This window comes from Taudactylus pleione, unplaced genomic scaffold (assembly GCF_031769625.1).
Source record: "Taudactylus pleione unplaced genomic scaffold, aTauple2 ptg000270l, whole genome shotgun sequence".
NCBI lineage: Eukaryota > Metazoa > Chordata > Amphibia > Anura > Myobatrachidae > Taudactylus > Taudactylus pleione.
In genome coordinates this window covers 315917-341945 of record NW_028284672.1, presented here as the reverse complement: position 1 = coordinate 341945, position 26029 = coordinate 315917, and the positions used below count along the sequence as shown (strand labels likewise).

The following is a 26029-nucleotide window of genomic DNA, read 5'->3' as shown; positions in this document are numbered from 1 at the left end:
TAGTGAGCCGTCGTGTCGTCACTTCCGCAGCCAGTCACTGGTCCGGCGCTAGGTGAGAAGGAGAGGCGGAAGTGACGTTGGAAGCGGTGGTCGCGCCAGCAGGAGCAGCACCGGGAGCCCTTACACCGGAAGGGGTGGAGTTACCGGAGCACCGAGTGAGTGACGTCACGTAAAACGCACCCTTTAGGCTCTTGTGGTTGAAGAGAGCTTCGCTGTGTTCCGGTTGGGTGACAGCTGGAGCGTGGTCCGTGGGCGGCGAAGCCCCGGTTACCCCCATGGTCGTGCACTGGGATATGTGTGATGCTGGCACCCCGGGGAGGGTGGGTACACGGAGGGGAGGGAGGGTGCTGCGAGCCTCTCTGGGTGCCGAGGATACTGCGGCCCAGTCAGTGTTGCAGCTCGCACTCGGTTTATCCTGCATGATTTTAGTAACTGGCGCAATGTTCGGTCATTAAAAGTATAACGGCCTCAGGATGTGCATGGATCTCTGTCCCGGGAGCCCTGTGCCGCGCTCCCGGTGTGTGGTAATGCTGCATCCAGTTGGTGTGTGGCAGTGCTGCGCCCAAGGTGTGGTAATGCTGCACACAGACTGTGTATGGCAGTGCTGTGACTGGTTGGTGTGTGGTGCTGCTGTACTCGGGCTTTGTGTGCCTGCTGTGCCCTGTCGGTGTGTGGTAATGCTGCATCTAGTCATTGTGTGATTGTGCTGTGACAGGTCAGTTTGTGGCAGTGCTGTGCCCTGTCTGTGTGGTAATGCTGTACTTGGTCGGTGTGTGACTATGCTGTGTGTGGTAATGCATTCAGCCAGTGTGTGACAAGTTGGTTTGTGTCAGCGCTGCCCCAATGTATGGTAATGCTGTGCCCGGTCGTTGTGTGGCAGTGCTGCGCCCGGTCTGTGGAAATGCGGTTGGCTTTATTTCCCCTTCGTGCTAGGGACCTGGAAGTGACGTGAGTGAGGGCGGAAGTGTAGTTCCTGCCCATGAGAGCCAGCTAAAGAAGTACTTCGTCCCCACTTAAACAAGTTTGTTGTCCCCTCGCTGCGCTTTCCACGCTTCGGGCATGGTGGCTCACTATGCTCCCCACATGGTTATATTTCCCCTCTATGTCCACTTGGATGGCAGGGAATGACGCTTGACACTGGCTGATGACATCAGGGTCCTCCCCGTGAAGGGGATTTAGACATTACCGTGGGAATTCTGCACTCAATCGGTGTGTGACTGCTGTGGCCGATCAGTGTGTGGTAATGCTGCACCCGGTTGGTGACTGTGCTGTGCCCAGTTGGTGTGTGGCAGTGCATTACTGCAGCAGGTGAAAGCATTTTAAGCTTTATGTCAATTAAAATTTTTTATGTAGAATTGTGCCCATTTAGTCCCTATGGAGATGCACCCGTGCACATGGTAGTTTTGGTACCCCATCCTGTCCCAGTTAGCCTAGCATGTGCCATTCCTACCATACGCTAGAGCTGACTTGTAACAGCTGGGAGATTTTTCTCTGCTGATTTAACATAACATGCTTGAAGGGTTAGATTACACCAGCCAGGAAGCATGATCCCTTATCATTTATATTTGTATAGCACCAATATATTCTGCAATGCTGTCCAATCATAGGGCTCAATCGTTTTATCTCCGAGAAGGGGGCGAGTTGTGGTGGGTACACACTGGCAGATACATTGGCCGCTCAATTGATCGACCAATATATCTGCTGCACGTTGGCCAGTGTGTACCCGCGATATGTCGGTGAACGTCATATTGCATTGGCTGTGCTGCACAGTTGATGGATCTGTCCATCGGCAGGTTTCTACGGTACACACAGCAGCAGCCGTGAGGAGGGGGATGGGACACGCCCCAGACTCGGCCGCCGGGACCCGAGGGCACAAGCAGATGATGGCTGTTCAGTGTGTATCAACGACCATCATCTGCAGATATGTCAGGGGTGTACCCACCTTAGCATATGAACTGATGTAGAAACGCCGGCAACAGCACCGCAAGTCGCAGCCCGATCTTACCTTGGACTCACAGAATTTTGTATGCAGTCCTATGGAGCTGCAAACAAAAATACACGAGTCAGGAGGTACAGCAAGTGTGGCATACAGACGCATTTACTCGTGCTGAGAGGGGACTCGTGGCTAATAGGATTGAGGGCTATGGGGGAGGAGTGGTATCAGCGCACGATATGTGCGCTTATACAGCTTCTCCATGTATTATAGTGGGGTTTGGTGTTCAATGACAGGGGTTGCTATCTACAAGGTAGCAGTGCCGAAATGCTAGGCAATGTAAGAACTGTCAGTGCCACTGACCGTTCCGACAGCTGCAGCTATCGATATCAACAGTTGCCATGTCACCACAGCAGGGATAGCACCGTCCCTGTTGCGGTGGCTGCCGGCTGCACAGGAGATCCTGTGCATGCCCAGTGGAGAGCTGGCCGGGATGTGAGATGCAGCACATCATGCTCTGTGCGCTCAGGCAGGGATCGCCGGAGGGGGGAGTTTTCAGTACCCCACTCCGGCAGATGAGATGTTCATATATCTCATCGGTAGTGCTTCCTGCTTCGCCTCGGTAAAGAGTCAAAGCAGGAAAGATATTATAGTAGCATGATGCATGCTGCTATACTACATCTACCCCTGAGTCCATAGACCTTTATTTGGGTATACCCTTCCACAGTGGAGCTTCCTGTGTAATAGGCCCTGCACTTTGGACCTGTGCTATCAGGGTTAGTTAAGAGCATTTAACCTACCAATCTTTGGATAGGAAATTCTAATAAACATAGTGAGAACATATAAACTACACATATTACCTTGGTTAGAAACAAACGCAATGATAACTTGTGGTCCCCAAACTATGTAAATGAATTAAAGGATAACTATGATAAGTTTTTTTTTTTTTTCTATCCTGTGATACAAACCATGGACTTTATTTAATGTATCACAGTGAATGTGCTTTTAGTTGTACATCTGCTCTACTATGTAATATGGGCCATACAGTTACAGCCCCGATTACCCATTCTGCCGATCCGTGGATCCGCGGCCTTCCATGATCGGCGACTGCGGATTGTGGAAGTTCAACATGTTAAAAATCCCCGACTTGCAGATTCCGACATTTTTGGGTCGGAATCGGGAAATTGAGACTGCTCAACATGTTGAATTTCAATGATTCCCAGGCGTCACCTGAACAGTGTATTGGGGCAATCCATCTCAGATGTATGTGCCCCTCTACACAAAGCAGGCATTTTAATCATTGACAAGATCTATTCAGTCTGGGACAACTGTTAACTGTAAAAAAAATAAATAATAAAAATAAATAAATAAACTACTACCACTAAAGGTGCATACACACAACGATTTTGTAACCAACGATTATCTGTCTGCTTTTCCCTTGAAAAGTGAGCCAGTTTTTGAAGTGTAATGAGCGATTTTTACGATGAACGAAAAATGTTCCTTCCCTTAATGAAAATCGTTATGTTGGACAGTCTGAAATGAACTACAAACGGGAGCGCGCTTGAATGATTTTAGTTCATTGTTATAGCTCAGAAACTGATGATTTTTTGAACAATAACGACGTTCTAGTTAAATCGTTCAAAAAATCGTTACCTGTGTACGCACCTTAAGACATTAATAAGAATGGTAATATAAATGTTCTTTAATGACCATCATCAAAGTGAGATTACAAGATTGAGTTCCCCACGAAGCACAGTTACAACCTGCTCATACTTTCTACCTTGATACCCTGCATTGTGATTATAATTGTATGAATACCTAAGGGTGGATTTACTAAAGCCTAAAACATAAGTGTTGGTGTTGCCCATAGCAACCAACCACATTCTGTGGATCATTTTATAGAATGCATAGATAAATGATGGCTATACACTGATTGGTTGCTATGGACAACACCATTTTTAATTATTAGAAACTTTAGTTAAACTATACCCTAGTCCTGGAATCATAAATTAATTTGCTATGTTCTTCTTAAACTTCTGCAAGTCTCTGATGTACACCTTTCTCCTTGCAGGCAGATTTTCTGCATAATGAGTCAGGGGGACACAAACTCTGCTGCTGTCCCTCATGTTTCTGAGGATGTACAGGGTGATGGCCGTTGGCTGTCTCAGGTAATGGATTTGCAAATGATCATGTTCCAGTAGAACACTGAACCTGACACCTGCATGACTGACTGTGCACAGTGATCTCTGTCCACCTTATGTGGCTTTCTAAACACTGCTTGTACATCACCTTTTCAGGTCATGTTAGATGGAAATTGAGCTGGCCAATGATTACTATTGCAATGTGTAGCAGCTTCGTTAATTATTCAACCTACCTATAAGAGCAAATGCTTCCAGCATTGGAACAATTCAATTTGGTGTAATTTGACCTTACACATATGTGACCAAACTGCTCACTGATTCAGTCATGCCAAAATGCTTGGATTGCAGGTTGTGGACACAAGCAGATAATTCATTGTGATTATACTTTACCACATTTATAACTGGAGATACAGGTTGATGTGCTACTTTTTGCGACACTAGCCTTTTAGGTCAATACATTTACTCTTTGTGCAGTGATTGGTTGGCCCGGAGCTGATTGTAAATGTTCCTGCCCAAATTGCTGGAGCCTTTTACTGTCATTGATTGCTAAACTCCTACTATTGGTGTGTGTGTGTGTATATGTATATGTATATGTGTGTATATATATATATATATATATATATATATATATATATATATGCATCAGGTAATCATATTGCTATCCACTTTTAACTAAACACGGGTCAATCCTATTAGGTGCATATTGCGAGGTGTAAGTTGCTGTTCTCACTTCGAATTTGCATAGCGAATTCATTTTGCAATGCAATTAGCAACTCGCACTGAATCAGTCAGACTGAATTCGCAACTTTCCACTCGCACCTCCCTGAGGATGAGAGATGGAAAGGAAAATCTTTATTTTAAGGTTAAAATGTCAGGACACTGTGCTGAACCCCTTGGACACCCCCGTAATGACTAATTAGGCATTTGGAAGTCTCCAATTAGCTTATTTAGTAAATAATTAATTACATGTAATTTTTTTGGGTAAAAACAAAAATGTCCTCAAATTACCCCAAAATGAAATTTTTCGTCAGTTTAGGCACCCCAAATTTAATTACAATCATTTTTCAGTTGAGAAATTGTTTTTACATTTTTTTTTTACATTTTTCAAGGTGCCCTCAAAGTACCCCAAAATCACCCTTTTTCCTACTTTTTTTTATTGCATTTTTCGTTTACTTCGTTTGAGGTTAAACGAAAAAAGTGTTTTTTTTTTATCATTTACTTGCATTTAAAAAAAAAACAACACAAATCAGCCATTTCACACCATGTAAAAACCTACAGTACTTTCCTAATGCCCACAAACGGCCTTCTATACGTTCATGCTAATGAAATTAGTCATTTTGGGGGATCCAGGATGGTCTCCCCACATTTTCATGCATTTCTCGCAAATCTCATTTGGCAGTCAATTCGCACCCCTCCGCTGCAAGTAGTGCGAATAGGCATATTTAATTTGATTGGAGAATTCTCGGGAGAGCGCTTCGCTACGAAGTGTGCGAGTTTCAAGAAGCAAACTCTCTACTCGCCATTCGCACCCAATTGGATTGAGCCCACAGACTTGTATTACAAAAGTTTAAATGGAATACATCAATGAAAAAATGTATGTAAAACTAACATGTTATTGCTCCTTATTAAGGGGCAATAGCCTGCGATATGCATAAGAATAAAGGTGTATATTCACTACACGATGAACGAACTATAATGACATTGTTAATGTTCAATCTTTTCTTACACTGTGCAGTGGATAATGTGCCCACACTGAACGATACTCAGTGCAGGCACCCTCCCTCATCCCCGAACATGCACATACTGTTGATATCGTCAGGTTGGTCTGCATGTTCAGGCGATGACAGATGCCGACAACGACCAGGGGGAGCGCGCATCGCTGGTTGTTGCCAGCACAATTAATGAACGATAGCGATGTCGTTATCGTTTAATCGTTCATTTTAATCGTGTAGTGGATATGCACCTTTAGTTTACCAGGCAACTTCACTTTACTAGATGTGTTTACTATTTACACATGCTCTGGCCATAAAACCTAATCACCTCTGCTTCCATATGTCACATTTTATTTTCTTACATGGAATCATAATTAAGTTATTGTAGTTTTTTGTTTTTATTTAATGACACATAAAAAAATTAGATTACTTGTAATTATTGGTAAAATGACATGCAACAGCCTTTACCGCTGAGAGTCTGGATATAAGGGCTCAGAGATCAGTTGTGCCAATCCTCCTCAGCATTATTGCTTGCTCAGGCTGCACAGACGCCATTGGGTCAGCAATGATTCCAATATGGCAGGCTGGCTGAAGGATGGTGTTTAACAATTAGTGCTCAACCCTTTTAAATATTTTCTTAAAATTGAACTCCTTACAGATAACCTGCCGATTATTGTATTTGTTCATTAAACTTCTCACCACACATAAGCATGTTTAATGTATGCAAATGCCATAGGTTTTAAACACGTGTCTTGATTTTTTTTTTTCCCTCACTAACTCTTCCAGCACAACAGGTTTGTTTTGGATTGTAAGGACAAGGAGCCAGATGTATTGTTTGTAGGTGATTCCATGGTGCAACTAATGCAACAGTATGAGGTAAGCAGCCTCTTTGTATGTTCCTTTTAATGCAGGGATTGGGAACCACAGGCTAAGGAGCTGTATAAGGCCCCTGGAATCATTCGGTCTGGCCCTCTGAGCTTTTTTCTGCTAGCCCTATCTGGCTAGCAGGGTGCCTAGAATGGCACCCTGCAGCCAGAATCTATGCAGCAGTGCCGCCTGTAGCATCCATAGGACGCTTCAGACGGTCACATCGCTGCCCTTACAGCTCCCCGGAGTATCCTCAGGATGCTTCGGGCATTGCAGTAATCACTGGCAATTGTTGCGCCACCTGTATGTGACATCACACGGAGGGGGAGTGGCCTGCATCGGGCCTGCGAATACTGTTATATAAATACTGCTATCTCTCTATCATATATATATATATATATATATATATATATATATATATATATATATAATGTCAAAATGGCCCTTGGAAGAAGAAAGGTTCCCCACCCCTGCTTTTATCTGATGTGATGTATGTTTCTTCTGAGGTCTGGTGCAGTTGGAACCATGTCTATCCTGTAATATAAACAGGTGATTTTGATTTTTTTCAACCTAATATCTGTAAAAATGTTTACTTTTTTTATTGTAGTTTTTAATCAATGTCCCATGTTGAGGTATGGTATGAGTGTCATAAATTAGCTTTTTTTTTATTCTCTGTGCTTTCTAAAAACCATTCTTTAAATGCTAATAAGTATTATTTATGCCCTTGTTGGCGCACCACTTACAGTCTGCAATGCATCTGATCAGAAAGTAGAGGTCGTTGTCTTTTCGGTTAACCAAAAACTTCCCGTCTTGTGTGTTTGTTTTATCTAATGTAGACATGGATATTTTTGATATACTACTTATTTCCCAACTATATTTTCAGCTAAAACACACCATATCAGTGCTGCATCAAGCAGCGGGAAGTGTACACACCCGTTATTGGGACAAGTCTCCCGATCCTCCTTAAGTTAAAACCAAAAAATCCATATGTACTTTGTATTAACGATGAAGGCATGCTTTCCATCTTATAGTCCTGTATATGGTAGCCTGGAGTTTGATTAGGCCCTGATATAGAGGGGGCGTGACCTAGCGTGAGTATGTGGCCACACCCTATCGTGAACGTCAGCAGGGCCTTGTTACAACTCCTTGATAGGCCGGGCCCCAGACAGAATTGTCCCCGCCCCTTGGAGCCTCTAAGCATGCAGCCGGAGCCGCCCTACTCTGTCATCTACATCAATATATATTTACTTATTGCCATATTCAGATGATTTGCTTGTTATCATGGAACTTGAGGGAGCAAATACAGAAGGGTGCAATACTATGTACGTAAACCTAAAATATGGAAACTAAAATAAGTTTTCTTACATAACAGCGCTACTAATAATATTCACCTATAATAAAAACAGGGAGTTTGTTAGGATAGGAAAATTAATTCAACTACTAGAGCTTAACTCGGTTTCTTTGACATTTACTTTGCCTAAAATGGCTCAAAGTAATATATTTTGATTTTGTCTGCACATACATTAGTGCTAAGGCCTCCAGGACATTTACAGTGGACAAAGCTACATACTGTACTTTTACGTACACACAGATGTTAAAAAGCAGCACACGTTGAAGTGTAGGTGATTTGGCCATGTTCAAAGAGAGCTGTGAGATGTTTCTTACCGTAGCTCAGAGCTGACCTGCATCACAGTGTATTCTGTGTTTTGACAGGCTTTCTATAGAGCATATACTGTTTTGAATGCTGCAGACAGGTGAAATTGACGTGAAACAAAGACTTGTCAGTGAGTTGTACAGGTCCATTGGCTTTAATTATTTTTATAGACCCAGCACTAGAGAGATGTGTTAAACACTCGATTTCGTCATCTCTACAAACCATTATACCCAGTGGCGTAACTATGGAAGGTGTAGGGGTTGCGGTTGCTATGGGGCCCTGCGGCTTAGGGGCCCCGCCGGCGCAGCAAAGTACCCCCTGCACCCAGGGCCGTATTAACAATGGGGCGAGTGGACAGCATGCTGGTCCCTGCTGCAGTGTTGCCTAAAGGGAGGGAACCTGGGGAGTAAGTACCCCCGGGCCCCCCTCTCTAAGAGTTCCCCCCCCCCCACCACAGATCGGATCTCTATTACTGATCTGGTCTGCAGCGTAGCGCACCATACTGACAGCAGTCAGTCAGTGACAGCCCTCAGTACCGCGCAGAGCAGTGCGGGGTTGAACTGCTGAGCGACGGCTCAGCTGTCCAATAGAATGGAAAGCTGCAACCTGTGGCTCTCACTTGCTGGCCAGGCTGCAGGGAAGGAGGAGGCGGGAAGAAGCAGCCTGCCCCACCCCCACTATGAGGTTGACTTCTGTGGAGAGAGCCACATAGTGCTCTCTACTTGTTCTGTGTCACAATGTGTGTGTATGTATATTTATGTATAGATATGTATATATATATATATATGTGTATGTGCGCGCGTATATGTACATGTGTGTGTATATATACACATGTACAGTGTGTGCATATATATGTGTGTGTGTATATATGTATGTATATATATATATGTGTGTGTGTGTGTGTGTGTGTGCGTGTGTGTACGTGTACATAGCGTTTTTTCATTATTGCCTGGGGTTCCTGAGGGCCATCTGATTTTGCACTATATACTGTGTGTGTGTGTGTGATATATATATATATATATATATATATATATATATATATATATATATATATATATATATATATATATATATATATATATATATATAGCTATACAGACCGGTACTCACCCCAAATGGTCAATGGCTCCGGTGCCCTCCGGATATAGATAATGTAGAGTAGTCAATATATTGACTATTATATATATATATATATATATATATATATAACACCTTAGGGCCCTCTGATTGAGACCTGAGTTGGGGGCCCCTTAAAAATGTTGCTATTTTGCCCACAAAGTTCTAATTACGCCCCTGATTATACCATTTGTAAAACTCCGATGTCTGAGGGATCACTTATCACCATTTACAGCATTGGCCAAGTGGAATACATTCAAATTTCTTAATGCATCTGTTTTAGAATGCTACTGTTTCTGCAGGGCTGTCTAAGAGGGTGAGGGTGGCTTATATTGCTCAGTTCCTGCAAGATTCAGGCTGTCTTATTTGCATGAGTTACCGAACATCTGACAGGGTGTGATGAATGTTGAGACGCGGATTGGTGCGATAGATCGTACACATCGTATGTAATTTGTAATATTGTATTATCATTTTTTTTATATTACAGGTTGAGTCTCCCATATCCAAATATTCAGAAATACGGAATATTTTTAGCATGACTGAGAGTGAAATCTTTGATTTTTGATAGTTCAATGTGCACAAACTTTGTTTAAGGCACAAATTATTCAAAATAAAGTATAAAATGACTTCTAGGTTGTGTATACAAGGTGTATAATAAACATAAATGAATTTTATGTATGTACATAAACTTTGATGCACAAAATGATTGAAAGTATTGTATAAAATTACCTTCAGACTGTGTGTATAAGGTGTATATGAATCATAAATGCATTCTGTGTTTAGATTCTGTGTTTAGATTTGGGCCCTGTTCCTAAAATATTTCAATATAGTATACAAATATTCCAAAATACGGAATATTCCGATATTCAAAATAGCCTTGGTCCCAAGCATTTTGGATATGGGAGACTCAACCTGTATTCATTATTATTTTTTATCATTTATTGTATAGCTATACTAAACTTGCATGCAATCACTTTGACAGCATACAGAGGGCCTGATTCAGACCCGGACGCTAAGCTACGAACGCACGCAATGGCCGATAATTGCACGTTTGCGCATGCGTCAATATGCGCATGCACGAGTCACTCATTGCGCTCGGGAATCGTGTGCTCGTAGTACACAGACTGGACGCTGATTTGAGTGACAGCGCCGTTTGTGGGTGGTAACGGGAAGGTGCTTGTGAACGGGGGAGTGGATGTGCGAACGGAGGCGTGTCTGGGCGTCTAAACTGCGTTTTATGGGTGTGCATAATTAGCAAAGAAGCGTCATTGTACACGTCACTTGGTAGTATTTTAGCCTGCAGTGCTTGCGGTGGGGTAGGGTCTACCTCAAGCGCTGTGTGCAGCTCCGATGGCTCTCGATGTTACCGATTAATCACACTTCCTGGAGATGACGTGTGCTAAGAAAGAAAGGTGGGCGGCTTTCTACTCCGCCGTGCGTACGCTCTACCGTCGCTCTCTAAGACATAGAGGGCGTCCTTACACCAGACATTGCGATCAAGGCATTTGCATACCCGGCCCCTTTTAGCTGCTTAGCGTCCGGGTCTGACTGAGCTCCAGAGTCCAGATAAGTATCGCCCTGGTCAGTAATTGAACTCGCGACCTTCGAGTTGTGAGGCAATATTACTATCCACTACGCAGCCCTATAGTATGTTGTTTCAGACAACACCTTTTTTTTTTCCTTTACCAATATAACCTGGCGAGTTGCAGTTTACCATATATCCGGTATGTGTCATTGGATGTTATTCTCTGACTTTAAGGTTTTTTCCACAGATTTGGAGGGAGCTGTTCTCTCCACTCCATGCATTGAATTTTGGCATTGGTGGAGACACAACACGCCACATCCTGTGGAGGCTTCAGAATGGAGAACTAGAGAATATCAAACCTAAGGTGAGGAAGCACACACAAATGCGGCTATTCAGTTCACACAGGTGCAACTCTCACACTATTTGTTCATTGCATCAGGGAATAATTACTGTGTCCCATGTGCCCGACGTAACAGGTCATCGTCTTGTGGATCGGTACCAATAACCATGAAAACTCGGCAGAGGAAGTAGCTGGTGGAGTGGAAGCCATCATAAAGCTCATCAACACGCTGCAACCACAAGCAAAAATAATTGTTATGGTATGTAGATGGCACGTAGAATAAATAGGGAGTCCCCACTTGCTGTACCATTCACAGACGGCCCTTGTGGGTAACTGAATGTTTAGTTTTTTTTAGTTGCCAGGGTGGTAATTCTTCATAAACGGTGCTGTCCATGGTTCCACGGTATTGTCTCACCAATGACCAATCTGACTAGACAGTTATGGAAGTATTTGGTGCTTGAATTGTGTAAATGTATTGCTTGGGTCACTTATCATAAATGTTAGGACAATATATACAGCTGTTCGGCTAAAAAACCAAAAAAATATTGTGATGTGTCTCTTGAGGGACAAGTGCAACATGAGAGGTCACGAGAAAAATACTATTTCACCATCCATCACTATATTATGCCGTCCCAGTTCTTGGATTGAGGATTTCTGTGTTAAAATATATGCATGTATACGTTTATTTATAATGCACCATTGGGCACAACATATAGAGGAATACACTGCAGAGAGTAAAATTCGATTCAAGGAAATAAACACAGGGTAATGTTTTATAGACTAATCTCACACGGCATGCAGGATGGAATCAAAAGTGCCGTGACAGGACGGTAGTGCGCCTTGTGCCGGCTCCGCACCCTGAGCGCATGACGACATAATGTTGCACAGAGGGGGCGGGGCCCCCAGCACCAGGAAGTGCAGCACTGCTCTGAGCGTCTTGAGGGTGCTCCGAGTGGCTGCACAGATGGCATGATGTATCCCAAGGATGCTACCGACGGCACTGCCGCAACGATGGTAGCTGCAGGCTGCCGTTTCAGACACCCTGCTAGCCAGAAGCAATGACTGTGAGGCAGCAGCACAGAGCCCTGCGGAACTGCTCGCACACCCCTAGTTACAGCCTTGGGAACACAACTTCGGAAACTAATTCAGCATATATCTATACCTCTAATTCTGCCCTAATACAGGTGTAGTTAAGGTGGTTCTTTTACCTCACATATATAAAAGATAATATTTGTGAGGTCTGACACATACTGTTGTGTGCTGCACTGTGCCATATTTAGGCAAAGGGGCTCCTGCAGCTTACCAATGTTTCAGACAGGACTAGTGTGTCGCATACTGCAGTGGGCTCCTGCTGCTTATTCAAGCATCAGTCAGGACCAGTGTTTTTTTCTCTGACTATTAGCGATGTGCTCACGATCAGCCGATGTGTACAATTTCCTTTGAAACTCTCCCCGGCAGCTCTGCACACAATTTGGTGTCCAATCTTCATACGATCTCTTCTGCATCCAGACTTTTTACAGTGCATCGTGTCCTAGATTGTCAGATCTGCCCCACTGCACGGCAGATCTGACGATGTGATGTGCGACCAGCAAGGACGAGCATCGTGATCGTGAGTGGGGACTCACGATTGGCCATATTTTACACACACTGTCGTTCCAATGTGTCGGAATCGGCCAGATCGGGTAAAATATCGCTGTGTGTGTGGGCAGCTTTACCTTAACATACAGGTGTATTCAGGGTTTTTTATGTGCCTCACATTTATAGAACTAAGTATTTGTGAGGTATTGTCACATACATTCGTTGCACTGTGCCATATTTGGGCTGTGTGCTCCTGCAGCTTACCCAGGCATAAGACAGGACCAGCATCCTACTAGTATCCTACATACACGGTGGTTGCATTATACCCAGTGCTATTTAATCTGCAGCTAAGTCTAGCAAAGGCAGGAGCATTAACAGGCATCTGCACCCATACAGCTATCAGGCAAGTTATGGGCTGCAGGCTTAAGTGAGGAGGATTTGAATATACATACATACAGTGGTGACCAAAATTGCGGACGCTTTTTGAAATTTGAATGTTTTTCAACTTCAAATGCTTATAAAAACTGTTACATTTCATGCAGTGCAATGATTCATATATCAAATGAAAGGTAATTTAATGCTGAATTCAACACGATGAACAGAGGTCAAATATTTGCATTACAAGGGAAGTTATGCAGTGAAAACAACACATAGGGTGAAAATCCCTGTGTACTTATGATGTCACTGTCCTATCAGTATTTCGTTGGGTATCCTTTATTTTTCAAGACGGCAGCACAGCGACGTGGCATTGAGCCAACCAGTGTTTGGAGCTCTTCCTTCTTTATTATGTGGTGCCATGAGACAATTATAGCCTCAATGAATTGTCTTTTATTGGATGGACGTCTCAGATGTACCAGTTTTTTCAAAAGTAACCACAAATGTTCTATGGGGTTCAGGTCTGGGCTGTTTCTTGGCCATCCCAGCACCTGTATGTCATTCGCCGTGAATCACTGTTTGCATATCCGTGCAGTGTGGCAGGGAGCTGAATCCTGCTGGGAAAAAAAATGGGGCATTATCTTGAAAAAGATCCCTGATAGAAGGTAGAAGTTTGGTTGTAGGATGGTGTCAATGTACTTTCTGCTGTTCAGTGTGCCATCTTTGACATAAAGGCGGCCTACAGCATCTGCTGTCATACATGCCCAGATCATAACACTTGTATCACTCTTTGTTGTGCCTTGAATGCAATCTGGATGTACCTCTTCCCCGATGCGACGTCTCACATATTTTCTCCCATCACTACCAAATATCGATATCTTAGTTTCGTCACTCCATATCACTTGTTTCCACTGACCTTCTGCCCATGCAATGTGTTCTTTTGCCAACTGTATTCGTTTCTGCCGCTGCTTTTTATTCAGCAATGGCTTTTTTCGGGGAATCCTACCTTTTAGGCCAACCTCCTTTAGTCTTCTCCGTATTGTTCTTGCACTGACAAAAACACCAGTTGCCCTCAGTTCACTGCTAATGGCCACAGATGACATCCATCTGTCCCTGATGCAAATTTGTTTTATTCTATCAACAGCTGTTGTGCACTTTTTCCGGCCTTTTTCTTCTTTGTTTTGTATAGATTGTGTTTCCTGGTAGCATAAGCAAAACTTTCGTACTCCTGATGATGTCACATTCCCTCCAACTTCTCGCAATTGCTGCATACGAAAGACCATTTTCACGTAACACCACAATCCTGGATCTCTTCCTGGGTGACCAGTCACCACTTTGCCTGGATGACATTGTATTTATTTTGTACACCGTCAATAGCACTAAACAATGCACACAAACATCCAACCATAATTGCACTTCAGTAACCAACTTTATTGTGCAAAATGAAACAGCCAAACTGACCTTTCCCACCTTTGACCTGGCACCTGCTCATAAATGACAGCTGATTGGTCCTCAGAATGACTATTCCGATTGACTGGTAGTAGCTGTTATTACAATCCGCTTCTTGAATCATATATATATTTCGGACTAATCAATTACCGTATATACTCGAGTATAAGCCGAGTTTTTCAGCACAAAAAATGTGCTGAAAAAGTACCCCCTCGGCTTATACTCGAGTCAAGTGTAGCGCTGACCGGACGGAGTTCGGTCAGCGCTACACACTGCCAAACACAGAGCCGTCGGAAACGGCAGCTGCGTGTTTGGTGTAATCAGCAGCCGCTGAGAGTCTGTCAGACTCTCAGCGGCTGCTGCTGCTCCCACTGCGGGAGCCATCTTCCGGCTCCCGCAGTGGGTGATGGGAGACACGTCATCATGACGACGTCTCTCCCATGCAATGGAGCGGGACCAGGAGCGGGAGTTTAAGGTAAGTGTTTATTTTTTTTAAATTCTTTTAACGTCTCTCTCTACTAGGGGGGGGGGGGGGGGGACTACAGGGGGCACTACCAGGGGGCGATGACTACAGGGGGCACTACCAGGGGGCGATTACTACAGGGGGCACTACCAAGGGGCATTATCAGGGGGCGATTACTACAGGGGGCACTAAAAGGGGGGATTACCACTGGGGGAACTATCAAGGGGGGGATTACTACAGGGGGCACTACCAGGGGGGGATTACTACAGGGGGCACTAAAAGGGGGGATTACTACAGGGGGCACTCAAAGGGGGGATTACCACTGGGGGAACTACCAGGGGAGGATTACTACAGGGGGCACTACCAGTGGGGAATTACTACAGGGGGCACTAAAAGGGGGGATTACTACTGGGGGTACTACCAGGGGGGGATTACTACTGGAGGCACTGAAAGGGGGGATTACTACTGGGGGCACAACCAGGGGGAATTACTACTGGGGGCACTACCAGCTGCTGCCATTTCCCACACTAGGCTTATCCTCGAGTCAGTAAGTTTTCCCAGTTTTTTTGGGTAAAAGTAGGTACCTCGGCTTATATTCGGGTCGACTTCTACTCGAGTATATACGGTAATAATAATAATAATAAGAAAACATTTATTATCGTCTCTCAAAGGAAAGATCCCAGGATATAGTCAATTAACCATATAAAGCGGTCTGATACAACAACATATGTACATAGAAAATTTATAATCTAAAATACAAAAATAGACACACACAAAAAAAATGTTGGTCAAAATAGACATATAGACTTATAGGTGGCAAAGTGAATATAAGTTATATTCACTTTGCCACCTATAAGTGAATTATAGTGATATCACTCCGGGACTACATTTATTCAGCTTCACAGCTTATGTGTCTGTTTTGACCAACATTCTTTTTTTATTTTTTTTGTGTGTCTATTTTTGTATTTTAGATTATAAACTTTCTATGTACATATGCTGTTGTATTAGACCGCTTTTATATGGTTAATTGACTATGTACTGGGATCTTTCCTTTGAGAGACGATAATAAATGTTTTCTTATTATTAATTGACTAGACTGCGCAGCCCATTTGTTTTCTATTGGTTTTTGGAGAAATTGCACATACTTCCTTGATTGGCAGCTGCACTCTGATCTTACCACTTATTCATTAGTCCAGCAGTGGTGAGCGCCATTGCCAGTAATATATACCTTTTGCATATATTTCGGACTGTCTTACGGATCTGGCTGTAATTCCCCCGAGGGGGTTATCACAGCAGGACGTAATGCCTCCTTTGCGGTTGTCACATCAGATTCAGGGACCTCCTGTACCCCCACCATGGGTAGATGTACTCTCTAACTCGGTACAGAGTCTGATGGCTACACCTCATGCCTTTCAAATCACGTTGCAAGGTGGGAAACCTCTACCCAGTAAACCCTTTACACGTCCTATTGCCTATTCCTACAGTTACTTCCTTGAAGGATCCTACGGATAGGAAGGTGAAAGTTTGCCTGAAATCGATATACTCTCTTTCAGGGGATGTTGCCCCGTCCAACCATGGCTATTGCATAGGTGGCTAAAGCGATAGAGAGCTGGGCTGACGCACTTGAAGACACTTTTTTTTTTTTTCCTCAGATGCTTCTAGGGATCAGGTGTCTTTTGTTGTTCACATTCGAGATTCAGCTTCTTATATTGGAGAAGCGACAGTGGATGCCAGTCTCTTAATCTCCAGAGTCTTGGCCGTGGCTGTGTCTGCCCACCGTACCCTGTGGCTACGCTCATGGGAGGCAGATGCGGTTCCAAGAAAGGCCTAGAAAGGTTACCCTACAATGGGGAGATCTTGTTTGGCTCAGACCCTGACAAGTTTGTAACCACGTTGGCAGCATCAGAAACTACATTTCTGCCTTCAGCAGCTACTTCTATTAGGCCTCGGACTACATCATTTAAGTCCTTTCGTCCTCAGGGATAGCCTAAAGGTTAGTCCTTTCCTAGGCAGTCAGCTTCCACTAGGGCTGCCGAACCCATTACCAAGCAGGCATGGAACACCAGACGCCCTGCTTCAAAACCCGAGGATAAACCTCAGCCTCACGGAACGGCCTCCCTCTGGGATATCCCAGAGTGGGAGGCCGACTTCTTCACTTCGCCCAGTGCTGGTGTCAAACCACCACGGATGCTTGGCTAAGAGAAGTGGTCTCTCACGGGTACGCCCTCTCATTTCTCAGAGGGCCTCCCCACCAGTTTTTCTGCACAGACCCTCCTTCAGACCTGAACAAGGCCTTACAATGCAGTCCCTGCTGCATGCAGGGGGGATTGAGCCAGTCCCACTATCTCAGTGAGGGACTGGTTATTAATCTACTCGCTTTCTAGTTCAGAAGCCGAATGGGTCTCATCAGCTTATCCCCAACCTCAAATCCTTCAACAAATTCCTCAGGATGCAAACCCTACGCTCCATCATCCTAGCTATGGTGCCTGGGGACTTCACGGTTCAGAGAATCTTTCTGACATCAGACAAGATCTCCACACTTCGACTACGATTGTGCAGATGTCTTCACAGTCGCCGAGTATTGATCCACTCAGCAATGCAGGTTCTGGGATCCATGGTGTCCACCTTCGACACAGTGGAATATGCTCCGTTCCGTTCCAGGCCTATGCAAAGGCTGATCCTCTACAGGCGGAATGGGTTACCCCATTGGACTAAAGCTCAGACAAGGGTGCTCTCTCCAGAGAGGCGTCTTTCTCTATCTTGGTGGCTACAGACATCTCATCTAACCAAGGGTCGGACCTTTTTGGATCCCGGACTGGCTAATCCTGTGAACGGACGCCAGTCTCCATGCCGGGCCGCAGTGACCGGTCCGCACTTCTTTTAGGACCGTTGGACATCGGTCGAATCAACCCTGCCAATCAACATATTGGAACTTCGAGCTCCTACTGGGCCCTCAACCTGGCCCAGCACATACTTCATGGATAACCTGTACAGTTTCAGTCTGACATTGCCACAAAAGTGGCTTGCATCGACCATCAAAGAGGCACTCGAAGTCGGGCAGCAATGACAGAAGTGTCACGCATTCTGAAATGGGCCGAGGGTTACCTCCCAGCCATCTCTGCAGTGTTCCTTCCTGGAGTTCTCAATTGGGAAGCAGACTTCCTCAGCCGTCACGACGTACATCCCGGGGAATGGTTGCTTCTCCAAGAGGTGTTGCAACTCCTAGTGCACAGATGGGGCCTCTCAGAGATGGACCTCATTGCCTCCCGACACAATCACAAACTGCTAGTGTACAGGTCCAGAACATGAGATGCTGAGGCAACCTTGGTAGACGCACCAGTGAAATGGACCTTCCAGTTTGCGTACCTATTCCCTCCAGTCCCCCTTCTTCCTCGAGTTCTTCGGAAGTTCAATCAAGACTGAGGCACTGTCCTGCTTGTGATTCCAGCCTGGCTCAGACGTCACTTGTACTCAGATCTTTGGAGTTGCTCCATCGACACTCCGTTCCTGCTGTCTCAACGTCCGGACCTGTTGTCTCAGGGTCCTTGCCTTTACCCGGACCTGGGTCGTCTGTCTTTGACGGCGTGGCTCTCGAGACATCCCTCCTGAGGTCAAAAGGATTCTCTAGCTCTGTAGTCAGCACTATGCTTAAAGTGCGTAAGCCTGCCTCTGTCTGGATCTACCACAGAGTGTGGCATACATATTTCCAATTGCATCGTACCAGAACCTACGAGTGTTTAAGGATTTCCAGAGTCCTGGCCTTCCTTCAAGCTGGATTGGACCTTGGCCTTCGCCTTGCTTCACTGACAGTGCATGTCTCTGCTCTATCCATTTGGTTCCAGCGTAGACTTGCTCCACTACCGGATGTCCACACCTTCCTTCAGGGTGTCCTCAGGATTCAACCTCCCTTTGTCCCTCCAGTGGCTCCGTGGGATTTGTAAGTAGTTCTTCGTGCCTTCCAGGGTCCTCCAATTGTACCCCTGGATTCTGTAGAACTCAAGTGGTTCACAGCGAAGACTCTATCTTCTGGTTATGGCACTGCCAGGAGGGTTTCAGAATTGGGGGCGCTCTCCTGTCGTCCCCCCTTTCTGATATTTCACCAGGACCGGGCTGTGCTTCGCACTCGCCCTGAGTTTCTTCCTAAGGTGGTTTCTCATTTCCATATAAACAGGAAATTATAGTACGGGCCTTTCAGTCACCAGACCTATCGACTGGTGAGGCCTCATTGGATGTGGTCCGTGCTCTCAGGATTTCTGTGGACTGTACCAGTTCCCTTTGGAAATCGGACTTCTTGTTTGCGATCTATGGTTTTCACAAAAATGGATGGCCAGCCAATAAACAAACATTGGCCACATGGCTTCGTATGACTATCTCAGAAGCTTACACACAGGCAGGCCTGCCTGTTCCGGCTTCTGTTTCTGCTCATTGTACTCGTTCTATGGGCCCCTCGTGTGCAGCTTGCCGTGGCGTCTCGGCTGTACAGCTTTTTAAGGCGGCCCCGTGGTCTTCCATTCAGACCTTTCTAAGGTTCTATGCATTTGATACCTTAGCCTCTCAGGATGCTTCCTTTAGGCGCTGGATTTTCCTCTCAGCGCAGGAGCGCACCCCTTAAAAGCTAAGAACATACACAAAAGAAACACTTTGGGCGCTAATCTTATTAGTGACAGTTTAATACCAACTGATTTGCGGCTTTCTGAACGGTATTGCTCCCTTTTTACTTAAATAACACTATTCTCTCCATGAAAAAGCTTCCATAAAGAATAGAAAGTAATAAAAATATTTAATATATTGAAAACTAATACCATAAATTAAATTATTAGATCAGTAATTCAAGAAATTGCTTTTCAACAATTTACACAAATACATATAAAAATTATTCCACATTATCATATTGGTCATTAATAGTATACACCTCCTGACACATGGCAAACTTAAAATAAATGTAACATTGAATAATTAAACCTAGAAAGCGTGCTGTAAAGGATCAATCATAAGGGTTTCGGACTGTAGACAGTAATTAGTTAGACAATGTCTAGATAGACACCAGATGTTAGACAGTTAATATTTGGACAAGGATAAAAGGACGACACAGACAAGTCAGACACACTAAAGTTAGACATGTACAAAAGATCGACAGGGTCAAAAGTTCGACATGAAAAATATTGACGCTAAAATGGTCGACACATTTTTTGTTTGTTTTTTAGGGTTAGGCACTTACCCAGACGGTTAAGGTTAGGCACCCGGAGGGAGGGTTAGGGTTCGGCACCAAGGGGAGGGTTAGGGTGAAGATTAGAGCTAAAAAACAACAACAAAATATAGTCGACCATTTTTGTGTCGACCATTTTCATGTTGAACTTTTGATCCCAAACTTTTTACATGTCTAACTTTAGTGTGTCTGACTTTTGTTTGTGTCTAACTTTTTTTCCCTGTCTAACTATTGACTGTCTAACATCTCGTGTCTATCTAGACCAGAGGGCAGGGAGCTTTTTTACCTTTTACCCCAAAATATATTTAGATATGCTGACGTTACCCCCTTGATTTGAAAGGAAGGAAATCATTTAGTAGTGCCCCCATATAATGCCCCTGTAGTAGTGCCCCCATATAACGCCCCTGTAGTGACGCTTGTACAAAAAAAACACTTACCTTAATCCCTACTCCTGCATCCGCCACCGTCCTGTCCGCCCGGCTGCTCCTCGGAACTATGGGTGAGACGTCATGACGTCTCTCCCATAGTGCGCATGGAGAGAGGCGGAAGCTGGAGTTCAGAAGAGAACTCCAGCCTAGGCTAACGCGGCGCTGCAGGGAAGGAGCCGGGCACCCACTGGTAATACCCTATAGATTGTAAGCTTACGAGCAGGGCCTTCCTACCTATATATCTGTCTGTTATTACCCAGTTTTGTTCTATTTATGTTTCCAATTGTAAAGCGCAATGGAATATGCGGCGCTATATAAGAAACTGTTAATAAATAAACATCTCAGCGGACGTCCGGCTTAGAGCCTCCCTGCGGCACAGCCGGGGGTAATGGACGGACAGCTGGGCATGCATAGAATGATTCATATGCATGTCCGGCTGTGTGTCCATTATCCCCAGGAAATTCATTTTTACCCCATGTGGGGTAATTTGCCCCTGTTCCCTGACCACTGATCTAGACATTGTCTAACTAATTACTGTCCATCTCTTATACCACACCCAATCATAAGGCATTATTTTGGATCCCAGATCCAGACTTCAATGGCTCCTTAATCAGATCCTTTCCACAGCTTGATATTCTGTATATTATACAGTATATATTTTCATTGGACTTCGATCAGTCACTCATATACAGCTGTTTTCTGACAGGCTTTTTAGGTTAGGCTGAATAGCCTTGCAGCTCGAATCCCCAGTAGGTGGAGTATATAAAGAAAGTCTCCTGCTGCTGATATTCCGCAGTCATGCAGCCATTTTTAAATATGAAGGCAATTTGTAAAAAGTAAATACTTCCCTACTGGGTCTGTTCTCTTGTAATCAGTCCCGGGACTTCCAGCCTTAGTCAGAAAATGGGGGCAATGTATAACGCGTTTCTCCGTCTGCAAACACAGCGTCAGCGGCTTCCTCAGAGGAAGTTCTTACCATAACTCTCATCATTTGTACTAGTACCAGAGATCAGTAGTAACAAGTCATTAAGGTATGTCCGTATAGGAGAGTATAAAGTTCTCTTATGCAAAGCATGGCTTGCTGAGATCATGTCCTATATAGTTGGCACCATCATAGAAAGCTATCCTTGGCTTGCACATGCCTTTGTTAACGTATGTAAATGTGTGCTGTAACATCTATACAATTATTTGAATAGCTTGTTGTAGAAGGACAGACTCTAAACCGCAGAGACATTTTGTTAGATAATGGTACAGCTATTTTCCCCCGTTTTTTTTTTCCTGCCTGACAGTCCTCTCCTTAAATCCTGCAGGGATTATTGCCACGTGGCGAGAAGCCTAATCGGCTCCGTGAGAAGAATACACGTGTGAACCAGCTGCTGCGCTCGTGGCTACCACGCCTTCCTGGAGTGCAGCTCCTGGATGCAGATTTCGGGTTCGTGCACTCAGATGGCGCTATCTCTCGACACGACATGTTCGACTTCCTCCATCTCACGGTTGCCGGCTACACCAAGGTCTGCAGACCACTCCATGAACTGATTATGCAACTGCTGGAAGAGACCCCTGAAGAAAAACAAGTCACTCTGGCCTGATATCGCCACATTCCTCCTCCACCCTGTCGTCAGTGTTACATCATTGGCTGCCACCATCGCTCACTACAATTGCCTCCGCTGTATATCTACATGTTCAGTGTATATACACAGAACTCATATACACCTTCTAAAACCCATCTTCTCCTGCAAACCCCTTTTACTATTTCCCATATTGTTGGGCAGTTATGTCGTTGATACCTCCCCCATGGAGTCTGAGGTGTAGAATGAGATACAGATTCCTGCAGATAGAAGCAACATGAAACCTAAAGTCTTGGATTGATGTAGACTGTATAAACCTGTGGCAAATCCCGTGAAGAGATGATGCACCCAAGTTGTGGCTTTGCCAGCCATTGGTGAGCCTGCCATGGTGTGAAGCTGATGCCCAGGACACCACTCCAGGAGCCTGTTTAATGCAATCTTTCCTTTTCATTTGCTTTAGAATTGAACCTGACAAGCGACAGGTGTTTGCATAGGTAATTGGTGTGGCTATTTGGTGTGTCGAAGGCAATCCTGGCATAAAAAGGGTTAAAACATACATGGAAGTGGAGTGTGTTTACATAACTAAAGTCTAGCATTAATGGCTTCACTGCTGTGAAGGCTACATTGTCCGCTAGTTAAGCCCCCTCTTTGCCAGAGCAACCTCCGCCATACTGCAAATACTCTTAGTTTATTTTATTAACTGGTAAATTTGTTCTGTATCTGTCCTCTCATTGCGCAGCGTATGCGCAATCTTGGAAATATGTGTGAATATATATATATAAAGTATAAGTATTGCCTGTATGAATAATGTGTTTGATAAAGTTGGTCTGATCAGGGACCAAAGCAGAAGTTACTGAAAATTGACCCCCACCAAATTCAGAGCAGAAGATTGGGCATTATGGGTAATGGCATGTGGCTTAGTACCGAATGCGTAGATCAATATGTGATATAGCCATAACGCAACAATAGAGGGTGTGGGTGATGCAGAATTAGAGCCGATTAAAGCTGCAGATAGTGGGGCTGTCCTATAGTGTTTACGATTTGTCTCTGCCTCTCACATCCGTGCAGCTATGAAACTCATTTGTAGATCTCGCATCTTCAGAGCTTAAGCTTCTGTGTATGGCATAATGAAATGATTGTCTCTTGTTGTCACGTGTGTATGGAGCGACGTTATAAAGATACCAATGTTAACCTGGTGTCTGTCTTTATGCCTTGATAAAAGATAACTTTCACTTTCTATATAAGCGAAGCACAGACAACAAAAATGCTGGCAGTGTACATTTCACAGGAAAGTAATGTCATTGTTGTATAAGAAACTGGGGATCACTTTAGTACAGGGGTTCTCAATTACAGTCCTTAAGTACCATCAGCAAGGCATGTTCTGTGGATTTTATTAATCATACACAGGTGAGTTATACCCCTTTCACATCACTATGCCTGGTCTTACCCAGGATTGTGTTCACGGGACCATCCCGAGTGCGACCTGGTTGAGACCCCTTTCAGACTTATTGCTGGGTCGATGAAATCACAGCCATCACGTGCTGAGCCGGCTCTTGGAGATTAAATTAATCTCCAAGCACTGGCTCTTATGCTTGTAAACGGGACCCGGGTCGCATCCATTCACACTGCATTGCGAGACGAGTTGAACCCATGTTCAACCCTGCTCGACCTGGGTTATTTTAACCTGGTCCTTTCGCACTCCACAGTAACCCAGGTTGCTACGTGTTCACATGCAATAACCTGTGTTATTGCTGGCAATGTGAAAGGGGTATGAATCTTTTTTGCTGGGTCAGTAATTATCCTACTTCCTCAGACCAAAATCCTCAAAATATGACCTGTTAGGAAAACTTGAGGGTCAAGGTTGAGAACCACTGCTTTAGTAAATGCTATTTTCAACAAAAGCAATGTAAAAGTAATTTTTGGCAGATTTTTAAGGGCTTAATATTTTTTGTGTGGACTGGGGTGTGCAGAGCGTGTAGCCTGTAATTACCAAAGCCACTGTCCTCGTCCTTCCCCTGCCTGTAGGGACAGACTTTCTGTTCAAGTGCTGTGAACTCTCTGCCAGCCGGGATAGAGTTGGAGAGGGCCATGTGCTGTGAACTCTCGTCCGCCCGGGTTCCAGGTGGCGGGGATGGATGGGATACTCTTTCCGGCATGGGTAGCTCTGTGCAGTACTCTGTAAGTCTGGCTTGCCCTGAGTGCGCTGGGGAGAACACTGCAATCTATATTCCCTACCACACGTACACACACACACACACACACCCCTAAAGTAGATTGAGCCATTGCTTGTATGTCTGCCAGATTTATGTAATCTTTGAAAATAGGCGTCTTCCTATGGACCCCGTGGATTGATCTTTCAAAAAGCCTCATGTTTCTTCAGGAACTATAATTGAAATCCAGTATTACCAATGGCCAGAGCATTCCCGATTATGTGGAGAGACTAGTCCATGCAGATACTGGAGAATTTAAACAGATATTACCTATGCAGAAGTATATAAATCATACAAAGAGGGATAGAATTCCTGAACGACGCTTCTTTAGATGCCATTGCTTCATGAGAGCGGTAGAAGTTTCCTCCAGTTACTCCCCTGTGGGCAGTATTTGCTCAGTTTTAAGAATGTTTGCTAATCTCCCATTTTTATTGAGCCTTTCTATGGGAAGTAAAATCCGACTCTATGGGGGTGATTCAATTGTTTCTGGGCGTCCGTAGCTCCCGTTCAAAGTGAAGGAAGCTTTTCAGTTGTTAGCGCCACCAACCTCGGGCTGGGCGCTACAGTCATGTTCTCATGCCCAAAATGCACGGGATTAGTTGCGTAAAGCGACTTCTCCATGCAAAGCGACAAGGTGCCCAAAAGCCAGATTTTGTGCCAATTTCTACTTGCATCTCAGGAGGATGCAAGCTGAAATAACAGAGTAAAATCAATTGTTTCTCGCATCTGTAGCTCCCATCTAAAGTGACTAGGAGACTAGCATACATTCCGATTCAGCTTCCGAGTCTCCGGAACTCCCTGGCAGTCCCGGCAGCATGTTTGTTGTTTTTCTTAGCATTGGATCTGTCATATGATCGATCCTGTGCCTCACGCGCTCATTAGGGAAACAGTCATTCTAATGACTTGAATTGCTGCACGATGAATCGCATGAACAAAATAAATGGCACGATCTGCACACGATAGGATGGACCATTTGTGCTGTACATCTGATCATAAGATCCGATTATAGGAGCTGCGGGAGCGCGCATCGGATCTTCTCTTACTAAAAAAAACACTATTTTCACAAGATCCATCATATGACTCGTCGAAAATCGTGCAGGTGTATGGCCAGCTTATCACTTATTGCACATTTCTGCACCCTGCTGAAGTGCAAGCTGAAATCTGCCCAATGTTGGGCGCCCAAATCTGCCCAAAGGTGTGAGAACGCGCCCATCGCGACCTGTCTAGCAAATAACTCCCGTCACTTTAGACTCTTAGAATGCCAGCGCCGGCATCCAGACCATAAATAGTCGGGTTAGGGGGAAGATTAGGTTTAGGGTGCGGGGCGGGTTATGATACTGATAAACAAGTTGGTATCCTAACCCTGTCGAGATGCCAGCGGCAGTATTCTGACCGTGGGTATCCTGTACCCAACCCCTTTAGACAGGAGGTACAGGCACCCAAAAACAATCGCCTCATATGATA

At 44.6% G+C, this 26029-nt stretch overlaps 1 protein-coding gene across 2 annotated transcripts; it reads left to right on the top strand.

Annotated features, from left to right (window-relative positions):
• Nucleotides 1-23546, top strand: PAFAH1B2 (platelet activating factor acetylhydrolase 1b catalytic subunit 2). Of its 2 annotated transcripts, none has more exons than XM_088481391.1 (6): nucleotides 1-155; nucleotides 4005-4101; nucleotides 6573-6662; nucleotides 11196-11312; nucleotides 11425-11547; nucleotides 22098-23546. In XM_088481391.1, the coding sequence occupies exons 2-6, from the start codon at nucleotides 4021-4023 to the stop codon at nucleotides 22374-22376; spliced, it is 690 nt and encodes a 229-aa protein (XP_088337517.1). In that variant the 5' UTR covers nucleotides 1-155; nucleotides 4005-4020; the 3' UTR covers nucleotides 22377-23546. The 2 variants fall into 2 exon arrangements, with proteins under 2 accessions (XP_088337517.1, XP_088337516.1); XM_088481390.1 differs by lacking the exon at nucleotides 1-155 and adding an exon at nucleotides 190-320.
• The last annotated feature ends 2483 nt before the right edge of the window (nucleotides 23547-26029 follow it).

Coding starts and splice junctions, on each gene's coding strand:
- PAFAH1B2 (XM_088481390.1), top strand. CDS start 301: ATGCTGGCACCCCGGGGAGG. Junction 4,102..6,572: donor ATGGCCGTTGGCTGTCTCAG/GTAATGGATTTG, acceptor TAACTCTTCCAG/CACAACAGGTTTGTTTTGGA. Junction 6,663..11,195: donor AACTAATGCAACAGTATGAG/GTAAGCAGCCTC, acceptor TTTTTTCCACAG/ATTTGGAGGGAGCTGTTCTC.